Raw genomic sequence first — 21092 nt, 5'->3', positions numbered from 1 at the left:
GAATCGCGCCTTAAGCAATTGTGGTTTTTCAAAACTTTTTATGATATAAAATAATTTAAGGTTAATTTAAAGCAGCCGACACACGACTTTTTTCCCCCCCAAATTGTTGTAAGTTATAATTTTATATGATTTTGTATAAAACACAGAAGAAGAAAAAAAATAGGCCCTGGACCGCTGTCAGAGTCAAATAGCAGAATGTATTTATTCTATTAATTTACAGTAAATGCTTATAGTGCTAATGAAAGTAAATGTATGTCAATCTGGACCAAACTGGTTTCGTCCCATTTACTGCTAAAGGAATTCTTCACAACGACCAGTTGAACCTCGGCCGTGGTTGCTGTTTTCTTTTCAATAATGTTATTAAATGTTTAAGGGAAATGGCTGGTGAAAAGCTAAAGTCAACGACTGTTCCAGAAATTACAAGATTAACAATCACACCGATCAATTATTCTGACCAGAGTCTGCAGGCAACAGGGTTCCCTCATGGGCTCGGTGTCTCTGTAGTCATCGTGCTGTTCTCCGGATTGTGCGGTCGGGCTCATAGCAATAACAAAAATAGGAGGCGAGGTGGTGAACTGCTGTTCCTACTGAGACATGGTATTAAGTGATGGCTAATTGTGATCATCTTGGAAGCTAACTTGGAAAATCATTGGAAGCCCAGGAGGCAGAGAAGCAGTCAGATTTGATTTGGTGCAGAAGCCACTGAGCTGATTTTAAATACTGCGACCACACTGTGTCAGCATGTCAGTGTCTACAGGCAAAACTAACCACAAATATTCTCTCTCATGATGTGTTTATTATTGAAAAAAAGATCACTTATTCCTTAGCATTCTCTGCTAGTTTCTTTTTATCAGCACAAAATAAAATGTTTTTTCCTAAATTCACAGGTTTCACCATGACCACTGCAATTTGCATTTGCTCATAAAGAAATATAATACTACTAATACTACTAATAATAAAACATAATCATATCTGTATTAAGTTAAAGAGTTTGGTGACTTTGAACAACACAGCTTGGTCAACAGGCAGTGAGATTGCAAAACAGAGATTGCGTGCTGAAAGGGACTGACCCAATCACAAGGAGGAATTTGTTAGATGAGTTGATGGAGCTTTATGGGAAACTAGATACAACACTGTGCCAGCAGATCCCTCCCTCCCTTCACAGACACACAGACACACACACACACACACACACACACACACACACACACACACATGCACACACTCAAGTTTGCAGAGCTATCCTTGTTAGGACATTCCACTGACTTCATTCATTATTGGCAGGCTAACCCCAACCCCTTACCCTAACCTTAATCAATACCAACTCATGCCTAACCCTAACCAGGACCTCAGAAATGATGTTCTGTGGCATTATGATCGGTCTTTGGTCTCCATGAGGGCTACTGGTCCTAACAAGGTCAGTGTTTAAACCAGAAAAGGTCCACAATAGACACACACACACACACACACACACACACACACACACACACACACACACACACACACACCACACACACACACACACATACACACAGGTCAAAGGTCAAGCTGGCTCTCCTCTCCTCTCCACACTGGGAGGAATACTGCCAGGTCAGGAGGGGGTCAGGTTTTGAATGACCACAGTGGGTTTGAGGCAAAGAATTTATTGGCTACTCAGATAACGCTGAACAGGAAGTGACATCAGAAAATGGATACAGAAACAACCGTGGAAAACCAGAATATGATCTAAGGTTTCATTTTGCATTATGAAATGAGTGATGCGATTGTACATCACATGACAATCACATAGAGATGTTAAGGTCTGGTGCTCCTTTTCTCAGTGTGACTCTGAATACAAATCTGTAACATTTTAACACTAATCAAAGAAATAAAGCAGAAAGGCATCACTGCAGGCTGTATATTATGTCATATCAAGTAAAAACACCATTTCCTCTTTGCTTGTGACAAATAAGATTAGACACTGAATGCATGTCGGTCTTCCCAAAGCTACTGGACCGGAAGTTCTGGGGAGAGAGTCTGTGTGTCTGGCAGCACTGACAAACACTGTCCACCACCTGCAGCTAAAGTACAAGCTGAAGCTCACACATCCCCTCCAGAGCTGCACTGAAATTTCTGTCTCATTTCTCCACAACAACAGGCTATACAGTTCAAAGACTCGGCCTTTCAACCCAGACTGGCTGATACAGGCTGTCAAAAGATGACTAATGAATGACTGACACCTTTATAAACAATATGTCACTGAATACACCAGGAGGCACAGGTTTCAGTTGATGTAAGAAGTGAGAGTTTTGGTTTACTCTTGCCTGGACTGGTGCATTGATTGCATCAGATAGGATAGAAAACTGTGTTTTTCACTGAGCATGAAATACAAACTGAGGTAATAGTCTCACAAACTCTGTTTTTAAAGGTGCAATAAAGTGAATATTGCAAATATTTAAAATGGGATTTAGGAATAAAGACTGGAAGTAGACTCCTTGAACCATCTGTGTTGATCAAATAAACCCTGGCACAGTAACACTATATATAACTGCCTTTTCAGCTATTAATGATGCCTGTTTAGATTTACAATGTTGACATATTCATAAACTCACAGTGCTTGCATCACTGTAAAGAAAAAAAAAAAGTCCAGTGAGTCAGTCACAGCGGGCAAAGAAATATGATCTGGAATCAATCAAAAATATGATCATGCGTTATTATCTGTTGACTTTATTAGTCTGTAAAGACCCCACTAAAAGCATCAGCAGCAGCAGTCAAAAATATAGGCCTACACACACACACATACACAGGCAAAAGCGGATGGAGCAGTAAACGTCAATGTGGGTGTTGAACAACAGGCGGGTTTGAGAACTGTGTGGTCAGTGATAAATAATTTACTTCCGTATAGCTATTGGAGCTGTTGCTGCTTCCGTGTGCAGTTTCATCCACCGGTCGGTCCATCGCTGCTGCCTGTAGGAACCAAGTCTCCACAATGCGACCGATTCCCGAGGAGTTAACGACGCTCATTTCAGGTAAAATACCCATACATGTTTGTGTGTTTGTACACGCGAGTTGCTTTCTGTGTTGTTGTTTGGCTCAGTAGTCCAACGTTTTGTTACAAAGAGGAAGCGCAGGCTCAATATGGATGACTTAAGTTTCAGTCCAGTTACATTTACAACACGCCACAGTGTTGCTGTTTCATTCCATTCATTCCTGCTGAGGAGTATCAAACAATGTGCTGTTAGGCGTCAAAGCTGCAGACTGCAGACTTTGTGTGTGTGTGTGTGTGTGTGTGTGTGTGTGTGTGTGTGTGTTGTTGTGGTTTGAAAGGTAAGGTGATCTCCCGCATAACTGGGCCACTTGGCTGCCAAATAAAACACAGCACAATCAGTAAGTGATAGGGGATTGTGTGAGGGGTTTTTACCTACCTGGTGTTTGTTGTTCAGATCTAGAGAATTTCCTCTGTGATGGATTAAAAGGGGAAAATCTAAGCAAGAAGGCGAAGGAGAGGAGGGAGGTCTTCATCAAGCGGATAAAAGAGGTCAAATTGGGGTATGTCAGTTTCCAGTGTTTTGGTTATAAATGTGTCACTTGAACTAATATTTAGAGATTATAATGCTAAATGTGAGAACGCTTAACATCCATTTACTATCTCCCCAACAGTTTCCCACAAGATTTCAAGGAAAAAAGTGAGTGTTTTGTCTTAATCTTCATAATCCTAATGTTTAAATCTGCCAGTGGTTCCCAACCTGGGGGTCTGGACCCACACGAGAGGTCCTAATATAAAATTAAAGGGTCCCAAGATGAGTCAAATTTATCATATCAGGATAAACGCCTTTTAAATGTATCATCTCATAGAAATGATGATTACCAACACAGAATTGATAATTTTTCAGACTTTTCTCAATTTTTTTTCTCTATTTGCCTTTTTCCTGGTAAAATACCATATAGTTTTTATATCAACATTTCAAATGAACAGTTCACCCTCATAGATATGCACAACAGTTTGGGAACCACTGTGTTACACCATAACATGTACCATTACTACACAGCGCTCTTTATTTTAGTAGGTGGAGATGACTCAGACGATGAAGAGGAAGTTGACAGCAACAACGATGGAGGGTCGCTGCTGTCTGAGCGCACAGACAAGGATGAAGAGGCTTGCGAAGGTAAGCCACAAGCCACTTAGCAGACGTCCAAAGTTGACTTGCTAACAAGCTGCGGATTAAAGTATTGAAAATTGCACCTTGGCATGAAAATATACAAATCTTTGGGTCTGCTCCCTGGAGAAAGTGACTTTGAGTGGCACAATGAGGGAGACATTCCAACTGTAACTTGGCAACATACTTGGGAAGCAATTTGGGGGCACAACTGCTACTCCCACCACCTCCTTCACTCCACCCCTTTGACAGCTAGAGCATGCTTTATTGCTCTCAGCCACAGTCTGGGGACTGAAAATTACTGCCATGGCTGTAGCTTGAGAAAAAACATTCCCCAATATACAGTAGCTTTAACCCTGTACACTGCGTCATGGGAATCTATGCAAGTTTTTGTATTTACTTTTTCATATAAGTATCCTTGTGAAATGGTGATTAGGGGACTGGGGTTTATGGGCTGTAAGCAGCTGCCAGCTTTATGGCTGCTCTTTCACACAAAGCAACTTTGACACAGCAGTTGAACATTTGCATTGATGTTGCACACTGCAAGGGGAATCTCCTCCTGAGAGATGCAAAATCTAGTTAGTGGAGCCTCCGTTGCTTCTGCTACTTGTTTTAACACCAGTCAAATGAATACACAATAGCAAAATTAGTCAGAAACCCCTCTGTCTATGTATAACATTTTTTGAACAAATATAAATTTCACTTTTGCATATTAAAAACACTTTGAAAGGATCGTGGGTCCAGAGAGAACACTGAACCCGCTTTGTTGGGGTTTCTCTCTCTTTCCCAGGTGCTCAGCAGTCCCCACCTGTGGCAGCTCAGGACCTGACGTCTGTCTTTAAAGCGGGATATCTTGAGAAGCGCAGAAAAGGTGGGTGCTCTGCTCATAAAATACTAAAAAATAAGACTGTTTATGAGGACGCATGATGCCCTAAAAAGAGAGGGCTGAAGCCCATACATGACATTTTTTGTTATTCTCAAACAATACACAGCTCTACTTTGCCCTGAACATGATCTGTCTCTTCTACGCTGTGATTATTGTTTATTTTTCCCTCCACAGATCACAGCTTTTTTGGCACAGAGTGGCAGAAGAGATGGTGTGCTCTAAGCCACAATACCTTCTACTACTATGGCAGTGAGAAAGGTACAATTTTCATTTCTCATTTCATCCCAGTTTTCCAGTTGATTATGAATTGCATACCATTTGAAAATATTTAAGTGGATGGATATTTGGCATTCCGCTTTTGTTTCCCAGCCCCTGACAGCGACATTGCATTTGTTGTATCTGAACCATTATGGTGATGTTTTAATTTCCTGTAACCAGACAAGCAGCAGAAAGGGGAGTTCAATATCGATGGGTATACTGTCAAAATGAACAACACCCTTCGGAAAGACTCAAAGAAAGACTGTTGCTTTGAAATTTCGGCTCCAGACAAGCGAGTCTATCAGGTACACTTGTCTCTTGGTGATGGGTTGACTCATTGCTGTTCTAAATGTATGTCCTAAATTGAAAAACAAATGTGGATTTGAGATGTGCCATGTTTAAAACTTGGACGGCGTGTGTGTACATGCACTTCATTAAATCTTTATTTTTAAAACCTATTCATTCATTTGACACTGCTGGCTTTGCAATGGCTCAACCTGACACGCATATTTAAAAAGTCTAAATGAGTGTTTCTAACATTCAGGCTCTTCCATGTGGAACATTTTACTATGCATAAATGCAGTACTATTTGTTTATGTTAATTAATATATGTAGAACTGCATATTGCACTGACTGCAGTTTTCATTTCTCTCCTCTTTCATCACAGTTTTGTGCGTCATCAGCGAAAGAGGCGGAGGAATGGGTGAAACAGATAGACTTTGTTTTGAAAGGTTTGAACTCTTTCAATCATAAAAAACATATATTATTATGCTCTGTAATGTCAGAAACAGCAACATTTGAACAAAAAAATTAACAAAATTCTCTCCACATACTCTGTGTGTGTGTGGATAAATCAAACGTTTCGGTGTACATAAGTCAAACATGCTATGTTCCCTTGTTTTGTAGATATGACCGGCATCATCCCAGAAGATGAAGAGGAGGAACTGGAAGTGTATGACGATGTTGGAGCTATTGATGAAGACATTTATGAAGAGCTCCCAGGTCCGACCACATATTTTGTCACTGTGATAATCTATATATATTATCTTGCACGACATTAACAAACTGCATTCATCTCTTTGATATATCTTTTTTTTTTAATTCAAAGGGTTTATTTTCTGCCATTGCATTTTTCCCTGTCCACTAATTAGACAGAGAATCATAACCTTTTAATTCATAGCACACTCATCCATCAAAACCTTGGCTTGTTTCTCTAGAGGATGACATGCCCACTCCAGCAAAGCCCACTCCAGCAAAGCCCACTCCAGCAAAGCCTCCTCCGAAGGTGGAGCCAGCGAGCAAACCTGCTCCTCCGGCTGCAGGTATACAGCACAGAAGTGTGTGTCTGGTTTCAAGGATGCATAGATATCAGTGGTATATTTAGTTTGTGGAGTGTAGCAACTTTCACTTCGTATAAATAAGATAGGATCGGTGTGTGAGCAATAAATGACCATTCTGTCACACATACTAGCTGTGAGCAAACTCCACCCACTGAGCCACAGTTAAGAAGAAGTGACATTTAGAGAGGAAGTGTCTGTGAATATGCTTAACTGAAAGTTAACACAATGCTGGAAATAACTGACAGCCAAGTTGACCAACTTCCTTTTCGATAAGTGATGTATTAATGTTCTCTAGGGCAAAAGTACTATACTGTGTGTCTCTTTCTTATATATTTACGGTATGTAAACATTGCTTTAACATTAACAAACACTGAGGGGCGCCACCAAATATGTAATCTTCTCACTTTAGATCCATAAATAGGCTGAGAGGTCAAAACGTTAACTGCCAAGAAACTAGTCGTGTCCAAATTACTTACCAACTTTATACAGCATACTATATAGTAATATTTATGGTGTAGTGTTTTTTTCTAGTGAATTATTTCAAAGTCCAATGTCTTGTTTTATAAATCCTCACAATGGAGAAGCTGAAACCACCGTTGTTGCTTAAAAATGTAAATGGTGAATCAAATATCAGATTAATTTGTTGATCGAATAATGTACTATTTTACAATGACATTGCAAAATAAACCTAACAAAGATACACCTAGACAATATATATATATATATATATATATATATATATATATATATATATATATATATACACATAGTAGATTTTTTTTTTTTTCGTTTATAAGGTATCACCTTTTTAACATCCATCAATAATCGTTTTGTTTTGTTCCACCATTTAGCTGCTCCATCTCTTTTGTGCATTGCATTGTGGGAGAATAGTCGCCATCACTTTCCCAGTGTGAACATATGACATACTCAAAATCTGCTTATAATTAGTAGGCTGTATGAACTTGGCACACAGCTACTGTCTCCCTCCAGTTCTATTTTAGGCTCTCCACTGCCTCCTGTTGGTTTTGCTGCACACAAACAATCACTGCTGTGTCAGACCTGAACACAAAATGTGATTACTCTCACTAGAGAATAAAGCACCTGATCTGTTATCATCTTTTCCCCCCCTTTCCATCCAGTTGATAAGAGCACAGACTACCCCAACTTCTACCAGGGCTTATGGGACTGTACAGGGGACTTCCCAGATGAATTGTCCTTCAAACGTGGAGATGCCATCTACATCCTGAGCAAGGTATGATCATGAGAATCCTGCTTGTCAGAGGTATAATATTGATTTGTCCCTCAATTGAGAGTTTTCTTGATGCATGGTAAAGCCAGGATTAACTCAAACCCAACTGTAATGCAAAAGTTGTGAGATGAGGTTTGTAGTCGGAGTGGTTCTGCTGGTCTCAGACCACCTAAAGTGAGTTATTTCTAGGCCCTCAGAGGAACTGTCTGTTCACATCCTTTACTGGCAGCATCTGGCCCACCGCCTGGAGGTGGATGGGTGATGGTAAGAGGCAGACTGGGCTAGGTTCTCTCTCTGGCACTGTGATGGGGATTAGTTGTGTCACAACGGAAACTGTTTTAGTGCTGTTGGCGGAGGCTGGGCTTCGCTGGCACACGGTGCCATTCCATCACTTCCATCTGGACTGTTTCAGCACACTGCCGCTGCTGCCATGCCAGGCGGTGAGCAGCCCTCAGCCCACACACCTCTCAGACGTCTCTCTCACCTCGCCAAATAGGAATGTGTGTTTTCAGGAAACCCAGGCTCAGTCCGCCACTCTATTCAGAGCAGGTGAGGACGTGTAGTGGACGCACAATTTCCGAGGCTTGTCACCTAGACGTGGGTGCCAGGTAGTGAGAACTGAGGGGCCGTTCTTTACCTTTATTATGTAACCAAACAGGAGCTCTTTTGTGCTTAACTGGTTCATATGAACGCAGAATTGGATTTTGTTGTGATACATTTAACAAGCTTGTTTTTGAACATTGCACAGCAAATTAGTCAAGGAATTTTATACTTTTACAGATGCATGTCGACCCTGTGGTTTGTGAAAAAAAAAGTGTGAAATGTGCACCATCTAGACTGGCTATATTTCCAGTCTGGTTTGGTTTCTATGGAGCATGTAGTCATCTAAGACATACTGTTGTCAACTGGCCAGAGCTGTTTCCACATTCAAGTCTGCCATCTAGTGGCACCTAAAAGCCATGAAGACTTACAAACATGAGTGATGAGCTCCAAACATTATTTATTTGTAAAAATTGTCATTTTGACTTATAATTACATTTCTTTTTAATCTGGAGCCTAGGACGGGGGCTGCAACTACAAGTTATTTTCATTATTATTTACTCAATTTTAGTTTATGTATCTAAATTAAATGCTTGTCTATATGTCTATAGAATGTCAGAAAATGTGAAAAATCCACATCAGAATTTGCCAAAACCTGAGGTGACATAGTTCATTTTTTAAACAGTACAAAACCCAGATAGAAAGGCATCAGATTTTCACATTTGGGAACCAGAAGCAAATCTTTAGTATTTCTGTTTGAGAAATGACTAAAATTGTTCATTTTCTCTTGACCAGCTAATTGATTAATTGATTCTGCACTAATGGAAGGAAACAAATGCACAAAGCAGACAGACCCATCAATGCTCAATGGCCGAATGCCTGTTTATTACTCCCTCTTCGTATATGGAAAAGGACCAAGAATCAAGTTGCCCTTTCACTCAGACTGGGAGTGCCATTAGCTGAAACCTTGGTGTTGGGGGTTGTGGCCTGCTGCGAGGGCAATGACCATAAAACCTGTCTGGACTGCAGCAGCCAGCTGCAGCTTTAAGGGACAGTCCACTCCCCCCCCCCCCATCACTCCCTGCTCCCCTATTCTCCTTTTCTCCCTCTTCCTTGCATCCCTCCCCCATTCCACAGGCCAGAAATAGCTGTAGTGTTACAGCTGTGAGACCCCCCAGTCAGGGACCTAGGTGTTGATTATAGGGTCTGACTGGGAGTGAGGGAGAGTGTGTTGTCCGGATATGCTGCACCCCCCACTCCGTTCAAGTCACAGCACATAAAACTAATCGAAAGATGTAACATCTCACTTAACTTAAGTGGCTAGATGGGTTGATAAAATGTAAACACGGTCTAAACATGTTGCTGTTGTCATCACGCTTCAGATCAACTCATGCGTGTAAAGTGATGCATCAGCTTTGAGCGTTTCATTTGGTTAGAAGTTAAACATTTTGGGATAGTAATATTATCCACTATATTTGTGTGTGTTGTCACAGTGTGTGGTGTCATTAGTCCTCCACAGCTCTGTATACCTGTTCTCATGTTGTGTCCCGCGCTCACTCAAGCACGACTTATTTTTCAGCCAGAACTACACAATGAGGTGTTGCTGTTTTCAAAGGCTGGCAACAGGAAGTCATAATGTGCACACACACACTCGGTCTCACACTCTCTTCCACATGCCTCATGTCAATCTGCTGTATTATCCCTCAGGGGCTTGTGAAATGTCATTTTAATCATGTGACACATTAATGAAATGAATGTGACATTTTCTGTTTCGTGTGATGTTCAATTCGCTGTTAATAATTTAGACGTACTAATGGATTTTTACTGTATTCGTGTCCCTGTGTTTAAAGTTGTGACATGGACAGCAAGTCGAGCACCTTTTTATCTGACATGATAAACGGCCCATCACCAGACAACTGCTGATGCTCGCCATCACTATTGTTATTGTAATCTCCCTGTGTCTAATACTACCATATGATCACTTGCATCCATTACTCTCTCCCGGGAATAACTGGACACAGATGTGGTCCCTCCTTGTCCCTGAGTTTTGGCATAGATTTGAAACACTGTGCAGGTTTCTCTTCCTTCAGCCTTGTCAGAACGTGAGCGCCAGTGTTGATTCATGTCCCGGGAAGACTTTGATGTGAGGTCAGGCTCTTGGCCAAAGAGAGAAGGGTATTCTCCTCTTGTCTCAGATCTCTGCTCACAGTGTCCTCCTCACATCTCAGCATGCTGACAGCCATTTGGAGCTATTACTTGTCATGCTGTGACAGATTTATGTGTGATGTGCTCTATGCACACTGAGATTTTTTTTTTTGTGTGGAGGGGAGGGAAGAGTGTGCAGTCTCTACAGTGGGTGGAGAGACAGGACAGGGCATAGGAAATATGAAGTTGTTGATGTGATGTAGATATTGTTGTTGTGGAGGTGGGGGTGAACAGAAAACAGCCTTTTATTCTTAAATTAAAGAAATGAGGGCATGGAGAAATTGAATGACAAAGGCCCCTGATCTGACACAAACTGCTGACGTGGTTCGTGGTTGGTATCCTAAACCTATTCCACCAGGGCTTCATATCCTTGATAATTAGTTTATCTATTAGACATAATGTCAGTCTCAATGTCACCAGAGCAAGGGTTTTATTTTCCAAGTAACAAAGTGCTTTTTTGTACCTATGTTCCTCTCCCATTAAAAAAAAAAATTAAAATTTGAAGATAAACCTCAGGTTTGTGGTGTGGTGATATTTACTTTACTGAATGCTCAATGATGACTACATGAATTAAAAGAGATGAAGTAATACACACACTTAACATCCTCTTAATGTCTCCACTTTGTCCTGTTTCCAGGAGTACCAGACCTTTGGCTGGTGGGTCGGAGAGAAGAATGGAAATGTAGGAATTGTCCCCAAAGACTACCTGATGGAGCTTTACGCTCTATAAATACACCCTGTGTAAGTTGCTCAGACCTCATGACTGCATTGAACACATTGTATTTATGCTAAAGGATCAAAATATATAACTGGAATTAATCTACTGTATTTTAATTGATGCATTCTGTCATTTTTAGGACCACTCCCATGTTCACTGTGAGAGATGGATGATTGGATTTTCATGACTGAAATATATGTTTAAGAGCATTTTTCTACAGTACCTGCACTTTGCACTGCTTGTTTGTATTTATTTTCTATCCAAGATCCAGTTTTTCCACAACACAATTTCATGCTCTGCTTTTGGTAAATTTGATATTTGCAAATGGCAAAGTCAATAAAGATTTAAACATCAGAGTATTTCTTTTCTTTTTAACCTGCTGGGTGAGCCACAAGGTGGCAATAGAGTCTATTCAAAGGTCATAGATTACTACCTCTGTGACAGAGAAGCTAAAGTCAGAAATACCACATGCCAGTTTTGGGATTTGTCTTGTTGCCTAGGGACACAAACTTTTAAATTATGTTTGCACATTTTTAAATGATATTAGGAATAAACATGAGGAAGAAGGTTGATGGCATACATTAATTAAACAATTGTGTCATGGAGGTTTGTTGGAGTATTTTCTGGGGGAAAAAATCTCATGAATAATTTTATTTTCCTTCTGTATTGCTGTGCAGTTAACATCAGGCCCCTGTCAATATCAGATGTGTGCACATCAAACATATTTACACAACCTCCTGGATAAATGAAAAATAATTAATTTTTTAAAATGAGTTTATTCATCTGGTCAGCACTTTTGTTCCAAGCTTCAAAGGGACACGGGATTTTTTTTATGGCACCTGAGAGACTTTGTTGGGCAGAGGATCACAGCATGGCAGATGGTTGGCTGTGCTGCGTGTCTGAGTGAAACGGCTGAGGTGCACTAATAAGACAGCCACCCACACAGATAGCAGGGATCCTTATCGCCCTCTGAGGGGCTGTTTGACAGCAGGCGAGGTGGCGTTAGCTGGGCATATCCCACTGAGGTTACATACATACTGTACATATATTTTTACAGCCCCCTTAAAAAATAATGAAATGGAAAAAAATGAAATACCAAAGTTGTACAACAATTTTATCTATTCAATCCTTTTTGGTTTGCTGCAGACAAAAGGGGCCTTGTCAAGGTTTCCTCAAGGTTGCAAGAAAATGGGAAGGAAAATGCGTTCATTAAACAATAACTCACTGTATCTTTTTCTCCCTCTTCCCTCTATTTTTTTCCTTGCTCCTGTCTCTCTGTTTTGTTCCTGTTGAGTGATGAGCTAGTCCTCTGTCCTCTGGGTGACATTCAAACCCAACATAAATCCTCCTCTTTACGGTATAGTGCAGCGATAAAGCCTCTCTGCTAATTGGAGATGTAATGAATTACCATAATTAGTTATTGAATATACTACATTGCATATAGAGAGGAAATGCTTTGTTTTAGGGCAGAGAAAGGGATATAGTGCAACAATATGATATTCAATGATTGGAGAACATTTCTAAAACATTACTGACATTGTCTGAGTGTGTGTAATTCCATCATTTAGGCTAATTATGAAAGACTTAAAGCATGTTTTGGAGTTGAATTGTGGATTTAATACATAAATATAGATATTTCTGCTGACATTGCTTGGTATTTCCCCTAATAGTCCTTCTTTTAATGTTAGGCTATGGGTTAGGTTGCCAAAGGCAAGTAAGGCTAAATATTGCCTCTCATTTTTATGTGCCAATAAAGGATTTCCTTAATGGATGTCAACTACACCCCCATCCCCCCACGTTACATTTGGACAGCCATATCCTCAGAATATACAGGTTCTTTTATTGCAATTTAACATCAAGATATAATGTTTCATAGATAAATGCCAGTGTGCCATTAATCTAGTGACCACTAAATTACACTAATGATACCAGAATATCACTAATTAATACTTGCAACCATAAAGATACACTTTTACCGGCCAAATATATATAGATTGAGCTGCTGAGTAATAATAAATAAAATTAGATTTGCTGAGAAAGATGATGGAAATATAAAACAAATTTCTCCTCAGGACAGAATACATTCATAGTCATTTTATACTGACAATTTAGTGCTCAGGTATGTTAATTCTTCCACAGCCTAACAACCATAAGATACATAAGTTACTTGTACACGTTCATCCCAACATTTACGAATGTTTTCTGTGCAGTTTCAGGACAATATCAGAACCCTAATATCACCCTGCACACGGTGATAAGCTGCTCCATCTTTGTTGAGTATCATCGTGTACCATCACCATTTCATACCATCACCCCTGGGGTTGGCGAGAAGGCTTGATCTATACCACTTTAGAGAGGTAATCTTGATCAAGCTGTCAGCTGTTTCTGCTGCTCTTTAACCGGGTCACTCAGCCGTAGATCACACCACAGCTTCATAGAGAGTTTCTGTCAGGAATAACACTGCCTTATTTATGTGGTATCCCCTGGCATTTTGCAGGAAATGTATTACCTCTCCAACTGGCCCTCTGTCAGCATTCCATTAAAGCCTCTCCCCCTGGTCTAAATCTTCAAATCTGAAATAGACACTTTTTAAATGCAAGTCACTCTTAATTGAGGTCAGTTTCTGTTAACATAACTCATGGCAGCTGACAAATTAAGGTTTCCTCAGCTGGCTTATGACATTGTGAGAAGACACGATGTATTTAAAGTGAAAGCTAACAAAGATCATGACAGCCTGTTCTGAAAATTCATATTTCTGAGGCTCAGATTTTAATTCCTTTCAGTGATTTTTCAATATCTTATGTGCAATATTATGAGCGGAAGACCAGAGTTTGTGGCTGGCCAGTAAATATGGGTCTAGACGGGTCATTTATTACAGACACCACACCCACCTCTCTCACATGTTACCAGCGTCTGTTCTTCCTGCTTGTTAATTGCCTTCTGTGAGCTGCAGGCAGTGATGACTTGTATATCTCAGTAGCTGGAGGGGAGACACATGCAGCTCCACTTTCAGGCCTTAAAAACTTCACCATCAACCCCCTGGATGATGCTACCTTGAACACCATCATGTCCCAGCTGATATTTTAAGCTGATGAAGCCGTTGTTTCCGCAGAGGGGCTAGTCATGTCTCCCTCTCTCTGTATGCATCACTGTTACAAACATGTCTCATGTTCCAGGGCGTGGGGTTGGCGGTCCAGGTTGTCAGGCATGGTAGAGCTATGTGCTGACATGTCATCCAGGATAAATCAGGCTTATCATAGTGACAGGTGTTTGTCCACCTGCTATAAACTTCTCCCACGCCTTGCTCCAGCTCCATCTCCTCGCATGATTATTTACAAGGATCCAGCCTCCATACTCTGGCCCTGTTTACTCTCCGGCTGTGGCTCTAATATCAGGTGAGCACTCTGCCACTGATTTACTCTACTAGTTAGTGAGGTGAGTAATGACCCTGGATGGTCTGGGAAGATAGTTTGTAATCAGGAGGAGGTCAGAGATGCCAGAGATGCTCTAACTGTAATTACAACCCTCTACACAATGTACCTCTAACACCTGACTGCCAGCCAATCCAAACTGATCCATCTCCTTCTCTTTTCCTCTGGTACCCCCCACAGAGTTAGGCAGGTTGAGTTCCCATCTCAATGTCAGCTCTTAATATAGCAGCTTTTTTGTAAAACAGGTCCCTGACAGAGGAAGTAAAGGTATGAGGGTAGAATTACAGGAGATTGCTGGGCTAACTGAGACACTGGATATAGCAGATTGCTGCCATCACTCCGACTTAATGTCAGCTTTGGTATGTGTCCAAGCACAGGTCTTGCCAAGCTAACCTGAGCTAATTTAGTGCCCAGAGTACATGTGGAGCTGCTCATCAGTGCAGAATGATCATGCCTATGGGATAAGCAGAATAACATAACTGCATAATCAGGATTACCATTGAAAACACCAAGGTAACATGTTCAGTATTAATTTAGAGATTTGGAGCCGTTTTAAACAACTAGAGGTTTACATGCTACAGTTGCATACAAATTACACATGCTGAGTTTATAAGGCCAGATTCTTAAATTGGACTGTTTTTGGTCAAAAACACAAACACAAAATAAAAGAGATTTCACATTTATCCTTCAGATTTATGTGGAGATGGCTTTGGGATTTAGACAATACGATATAGATTGCAGAATATATATTTTAACACTTGAATTAATATACAAACTGATGGCAAGTAGGTCTATTTCTAAAATCCTGATGACTGTACATCATGACAAAGGATTTAAACTTAAAATTACATTAATGCACTCCTGTTGGTTCTCTATCTTGCACATTGCAAATATAATCCCGGTCAATTTTTGCACATTTCTGTACAGCTCTTAGATCATTCTATCTTTATTTATATTTTAAAATTTCTTGATTGTGATTCTTATGCACCAATGCACCCTTTGCATTCCTTTCCCTGTTGGTTAGTTTCTACTCTTCGCTGTTCCTTTTTTGTCAGTGCAGTTTGTCTGTGGCATTATTGTCACGATTGCCTCTCTTCACTTACTGTAAATCATTTTGCAGTTTTGACTGATGCATCTTTCAGTTCTGTCAGAGATGATTTGGCCTCCTTGGCCCACTGGATATTCTCTAATGTTACTTTAAAAACTTACTCTAAGTGTTGATAGCCAGCCTTGTAATATTGCTGACAGTTGCTGCTGACTATCTTCCAATACATTTGTAGCAGTGTTTGAAACTGTTATTGTGAAAGTAAATTTTTTGAGTTTTTTTATTGAGGCATTTACATTTTATTCGTTCCAGTGACACTGAAATCAAAGATACACTATATGGCATTATATAAAGTGCTTGGAATTTAGAAATGTGCTATGTGTCTATTAATTTGTGCTTTCCAATCACCTTTTTGTGGAGTTGCTTGGAGTGCTCCTTTATGTTCATCGTGTACATTTTGCCATGATGCTGACTCATCAAAAGGTGGACCTTACAGATACCAGTGATGATTTACATGTGTCCTATTAAAGGGGGTGAATTCTTAGGCAAACATTTTGTATTTTTAATTAATTTAGATCATGTTGTAGAGATCTGTTTTCAATTTAACATTACAAAGTCTTTCTCTGTTGATCAGTGCCAAAAAAGCCACAATAAATCTACTCCTCAGTGTTATTAAACAATAAAATTGACACTTCCAAGGGACTTTTTATAGGCACTGTAATAAACTTGTTAAGGGCTGAAGAAATTGGGATGGATGTGGTAAACATAAATATGATGATGTATTACGTAAAGAGCAACTCACTACGTTTCTGAGCAATTAGGGAACTTCCACACTTCCACGTGATGGCACCTAAACCTTCCCTATTCTTGCTAAAGAAGACCATCAGGAGCAGTTTGACAGCTCCAAAAGCTAGTTAGCACAGGTTTAATTTTAGATTGCTTTGGTTGCTCTTAGTGGTCAAGAATGAACTCCAGGACTTTATGTATTAAATCACTTCTGCACAACTTCTGGCATTCTGTTTTGGCATCATTTCACATGCATATTAATGAATTTGACATGGGACTATTAACATACCATGAATGATAATCATGTGAATTTAGGATACTCATTACATATGTATTACATGAATAGCAGGTGGGTAATTTGAGTAATTTGTGGCTATATGCAGACACTGGGATGATGGACGGTGTCTGGAGAAGACAAGCTGAGCTGGCCACTGGATCTACTGCAGAATTTAGGCTCATCATAAAAGATTTCTCCTTGCCTCTTATTTCACTCGGACATTTTTATGTTTTTTTTATTTTCTACCTCATTGCAGCCGTGAGCTGCCTGCTGATTTACACACACTGGCAGCGAAGCACAGAGGCCTCAAGAGATGGTGCCCTCTACCCCTCCATTTTTCCACTCTTGTTTCTCCACCGTCTATCGTCCTCTCACTGCCACCACCGGCAGTCTCTACATTCAGTGCACTGGGTCTGACCAAAGAGCTACCTCTCTACGTGTTCCTCATCTCCAACAAGACATAAGTCTGGAGTGGTTTTATTCACACATGATCCTGTGACACAGAGAGGGCCTGTTCCCTTGTGCCAAGACACAGATTCATGTAAGGATGAGTAAAAGGCATCATAGACATAAAATGTACAACACTCACGCTTCATTTCAGAGTTCTTACACTCTTGTTTGAGCTCATTTGTAACCTTAAGGATCCTGGTTGTATAATCTGCTTATGAAGATGTGTTTTTTAGCACTGATTCAAGAATATTTGTGAATATATACAAATATATACAGTAAATGCAGACTTATCTCAACACAAGGCCCTTCCTTCTCCATCTGTTTTCGTCTGTATGCTCCAAAGGAAGCATGTCTGATTTTACATGTCGTATTATTTCTGGAAATTATAAAGCAGCAATCTCAACTTCCCCTTTTCCCCCTCAGGCCCATGTGTTCGAGGCAGAGGAGCTGGTTTTACGCTGATCAGTCCTGATTCCACGAGACGAGAAGCTGTTGCTCGCCTTGCTACAGTGATCACGCCCGTTCCCAGTAATTGCTACATCCATGCACCAAAAGGCGGCAGCATGTGGAGGGAAAATGGCAGGTATAAGCCATGCAGAACTGAGAGGAAAAGCACCGGGGCTGTTGGTTGTAATGAATGATGGATAGCTCATAAGTCAGCTCATTTCCATCTGGGACAATTGAGTGACAGAGAAAAATGTTTCAGCCTTGAGAAAAAGTATATTTCCACCAGATTGAGGCAGGTGTTAGGATATAGGGTTGGCTTTTGAGCACACACACACACACACACACACACACACACACACACACACACACACACACACACACACACACACACACACACACACACAAAAAGACACAGGCACACACAGCTACAAGGACAGATGTAATGTCTGAAAATCCTTTTTTGGCTGTCAGGTTGTGGAAGTTTTGTGGCCCTCAATAAATCAGCGCTCAGTATTGGCATGAAATGTGGGAGACCTTGAAAAATTTTCAAAGCCAAGGCGTATGTTATTAACAATTCAATTAACCCCAGACTTCCAAATCATTTACCTCGCACCTTCATCTGCCCGTAGTGTATGTGATTGTCTTGCTGTATAACAACCAACACATCAGTCTCACCAGCCTGTGCCTTTATCATATGACTGTTTTTGGTGTATAACTCTGGCATCATTCCTTTAGGTCTCTTCCCCTATCTATTGGCAATGCAGCTGGGCTTCTCTGATATTGACTCATCCTGGTTCCACTGAGTTGCAGGCAAAGAGATTTAATATCTCAAGCGGTGCTGAACTCCTATTGCTACTAATGGATTCTGTATAATGTGGCACTTAAAATGCATGAGCAGACTCTGATTTATCTGTAATTTGCCTCCACTGGAGCATATCTCCCTCAATACTTCCATTTGTTTTTGGCTCTGTGCAGTCTGTCAGTAAACCAAGCCTGATTGGGATTCATATTGTTATATTTGAGTTTGACAATTCGGTTCTTTCCAACACATAAAATGGATTTTTGATTTTTTTTTGTGATTGTGTGTTAATTACACAACAGAGGGAATAGTAAGTCAAGCATGAGATCACAGACATGAGATGGGGTTTATTTGAGCTGTCGCTGCAGAAAGACATGCTGACTTGGTCTGAGGCAGATGGGCATCTCCCACAGGGGCCATTTTCCTTCATCTTATCTTCTACTGTTTATGTGTCAAACAATAAGCATACTAATTAGTTTAGACATTAAAAATAAAGTTTGTGGAAACCTTTACCATGTACTTTTCCTACTAAAACCCACTCTGAAAAAAGAGTGATTTCACTCACTCCCCATGTTTTCACTCCATTTGACCTCTTCAGGGTCATGCAACATGGAGCAGTGAGCTGTTAGTTAATCGATCTGATGGGTTTAAATGTGTCAGTGTTGTCATGGCAGCAGAGCCGCACTGACAGGCTAGGCTACAGTGGCTCAAGGTTAACAGCCAATGGACCAGAGTCACAGACCATTAAAAGAAGAGTCAATACTGCTGGACAGGTTAGGCTAAAACCAGCAATGTAAACATTTCAATTCACAGGACTATAATCAAAAAGAAGACTTTACTGTTACATAACCCTGTTAGCAAGTGCTAAGCCATGTGGGGAAACATGACACATGTATGTGTGATTTACAACAGACAGCTTTGTAGATGCTCAAAAACAAAATCCCTCCCTGAATACATTTTTAGCATGTTTAACAACCTCTTACATTAACTTCCACAGGGTTGTAATGTTGCCAGTAGTTTAGAAATGCTGAGGTCACAAGTCTCCCCAACACACCCCTCGCCACTGCCATAAAATGTTGACCAGAAACCAAATTAAGGTCTCTAAAATATGTTAATTACTTGGAATTTGTGTATTTATTCAGTTAACTGTTCATTTATACTTCCTGTAAAATGTATTTCCCAGGATGAAGGGCTAAAGGATGAGAGAGTGGTGAAATGCTGAAGCCTTTATTAAAAAAAGAAATTCGGTGGCTTTACAAAAGTCAAATTTAAACATATTTAGTATAAAAACACAGGAATTGACTCATAAAATACCAACAATGTCTTGGTTTTAAATGTAGAATTTTCATGAGAAAAACAGAATGTAGTTGACAGATTGCATGTAGTGTTACATTTCTAGTCTTTGTCTCTGCAAAATGACATGTGGCACATGCAATGTTATTTTTGAGTTGCTCTTTTGATGACATTGCAGAAACAATTGTCTGAAAATATTTGATGCAGGAAGACAAGAAAAATGTGTTAAAACATTTGTTAGACTGAATAGTAAAAAAGGTATGGCTTTCCACTTGCACACGTTTGTGTAAAAATGCCCTCACTTCAACACCACAGGTGTGTTTTCTGGATGTATTACAGACATAAATAAACCTCTTTTGAATATCCAGCTAAAGCTAACATCTGCAGCACAGACAGCTTCGATGTATTGTGTGTTTGAAGGTGCAGGCTAACACTGCCCCACACTGTTAAGCACTGACAAAGAAGACAAATGCATTGCACCACATTAGCATACGTAGATGCGCATGAACACACATATAACACCCACACATCGTCAGGGAAGACGTCCCACCCCCAATTTGAGTTTGTGGGCTTTCCTACTGTCCAAACTCTTCTGCTGCTCAGAGCAGGTCTGAGGTGACGTCACCTCTCTGTTCTCTGCAACACAAGCCTATTGTCTTTTCTGAATTTATAATGAATACCACAACTGCAGCAGAGAGACAAAGCTAATCTAATTAGCTGTGCAGATATGTCAGTCTGCTGTCACTGTTTAGTGGTCATTACCTCTGCATAAGCATAGTGCTGCTCACTGTGGGAGCACATGTATGCATTCAGACACACACAGATATGGGAGTGTGGTGAACAGGCTCGTGCAAACACAAAGCGAGAGAGACAGATAGTAAAGGTTGGCTTGTCAGTGCAGCTGGCATTTTGTTCAGCAGGGAGCAATGTAGCCTGTCTACCTGGTAGCCTTCTCAGACAGGAGCGAGTCCATTGGGATCCCACAGGACCTCCTACCAGCCACACACCTGACAGGGGGGCTGTCTGAAAACTCTGCAGAGACCCTATTACACGTCATACTGCTAAGCACTGCAGTGGCCACCAGATGACAAGCTTCCCACACCTTACACTTTATTAGGAGGGAGAGTTCATCCACAGAGAGAGACATTAGGCTGTCACTGCTTTAAGATATTGCATTGTTATCTGCACATATGTGGCAAAATACACCTTGTGAAAGACCAAAAGTCATGAGG

At 40.5% G+C, this 21092-nt stretch overlaps 1 protein-coding gene across 2 annotated transcripts; it reads left to right on the top strand.

The window, feature by feature from the left end:
* The first annotated feature begins 2849 nt into the window (after window positions 1-2849).
* skap2 (src kinase associated phosphoprotein 2) lies at window positions 2850-11686 on the top strand. Of its 2 annotated transcripts, none has more exons than XM_051407762.1 (13): window positions 2850-3008; window positions 3423-3528; window positions 3640-3665; window positions 4047-4145; window positions 4927-5007; window positions 5197-5280; window positions 5461-5585; window positions 5948-6011; window positions 6187-6282; window positions 6498-6602; window positions 7760-7872; window positions 11252-11355; window positions 11472-11686. In XM_051407762.1, the coding sequence occupies exons 1-12, from the start codon at window positions 2969-2971 to the stop codon at window positions 11342-11344; spliced, it is 1032 nt and encodes a 343-aa protein (XP_051263722.1). In that variant the 5' UTR covers window positions 2850-2968; the 3' UTR covers window positions 11345-11355; window positions 11472-11686. The 2 variants fall into 2 exon arrangements, with proteins under 2 accessions (XP_051263722.1, XP_051263721.1); XM_051407761.1 differs by having other exon boundaries at window positions 4044-4145.
* Window positions 11687-21092: the final 9406 nt, after the last annotated feature.

The sequence above is a fragment of the Dicentrarchus labrax genome, unplaced genomic scaffold, assembly GCF_905237075.1.
Source record: "Dicentrarchus labrax unplaced genomic scaffold, dlabrax2021, whole genome shotgun sequence".
Taxonomy (NCBI): domain Eukaryota; kingdom Metazoa; phylum Chordata; class Actinopteri; family Moronidae; genus Dicentrarchus; species Dicentrarchus labrax.
Note: the sequence above shows the minus strand (reverse complement) of the source record. Positions and strands in the feature narration are given on the sequence as shown.

Bases quoted from the DNA above. Each gene is read 5' to 3' on its own strand.
- skap2 (XM_051407761.1), top strand. From the start codon at position 2,969: ATGCGACCGATTCCCGAGGAGTTAACGACGCTCATTTCAG. The intron at 3,009-3,422 runs GTAAAATACCCA...TTTGTTGTTCAG, and splicing joins GTTAACGACGCTCATTTCAG to ATCTAGAGAATTTCCTCTGT. The intron at 6,012-6,186 runs GTTTGAACTCTT...CTTGTTTTGTAG, and splicing joins GATAGACTTTGTTTTGAAAG to ATATGACCGGCATCATCCCA.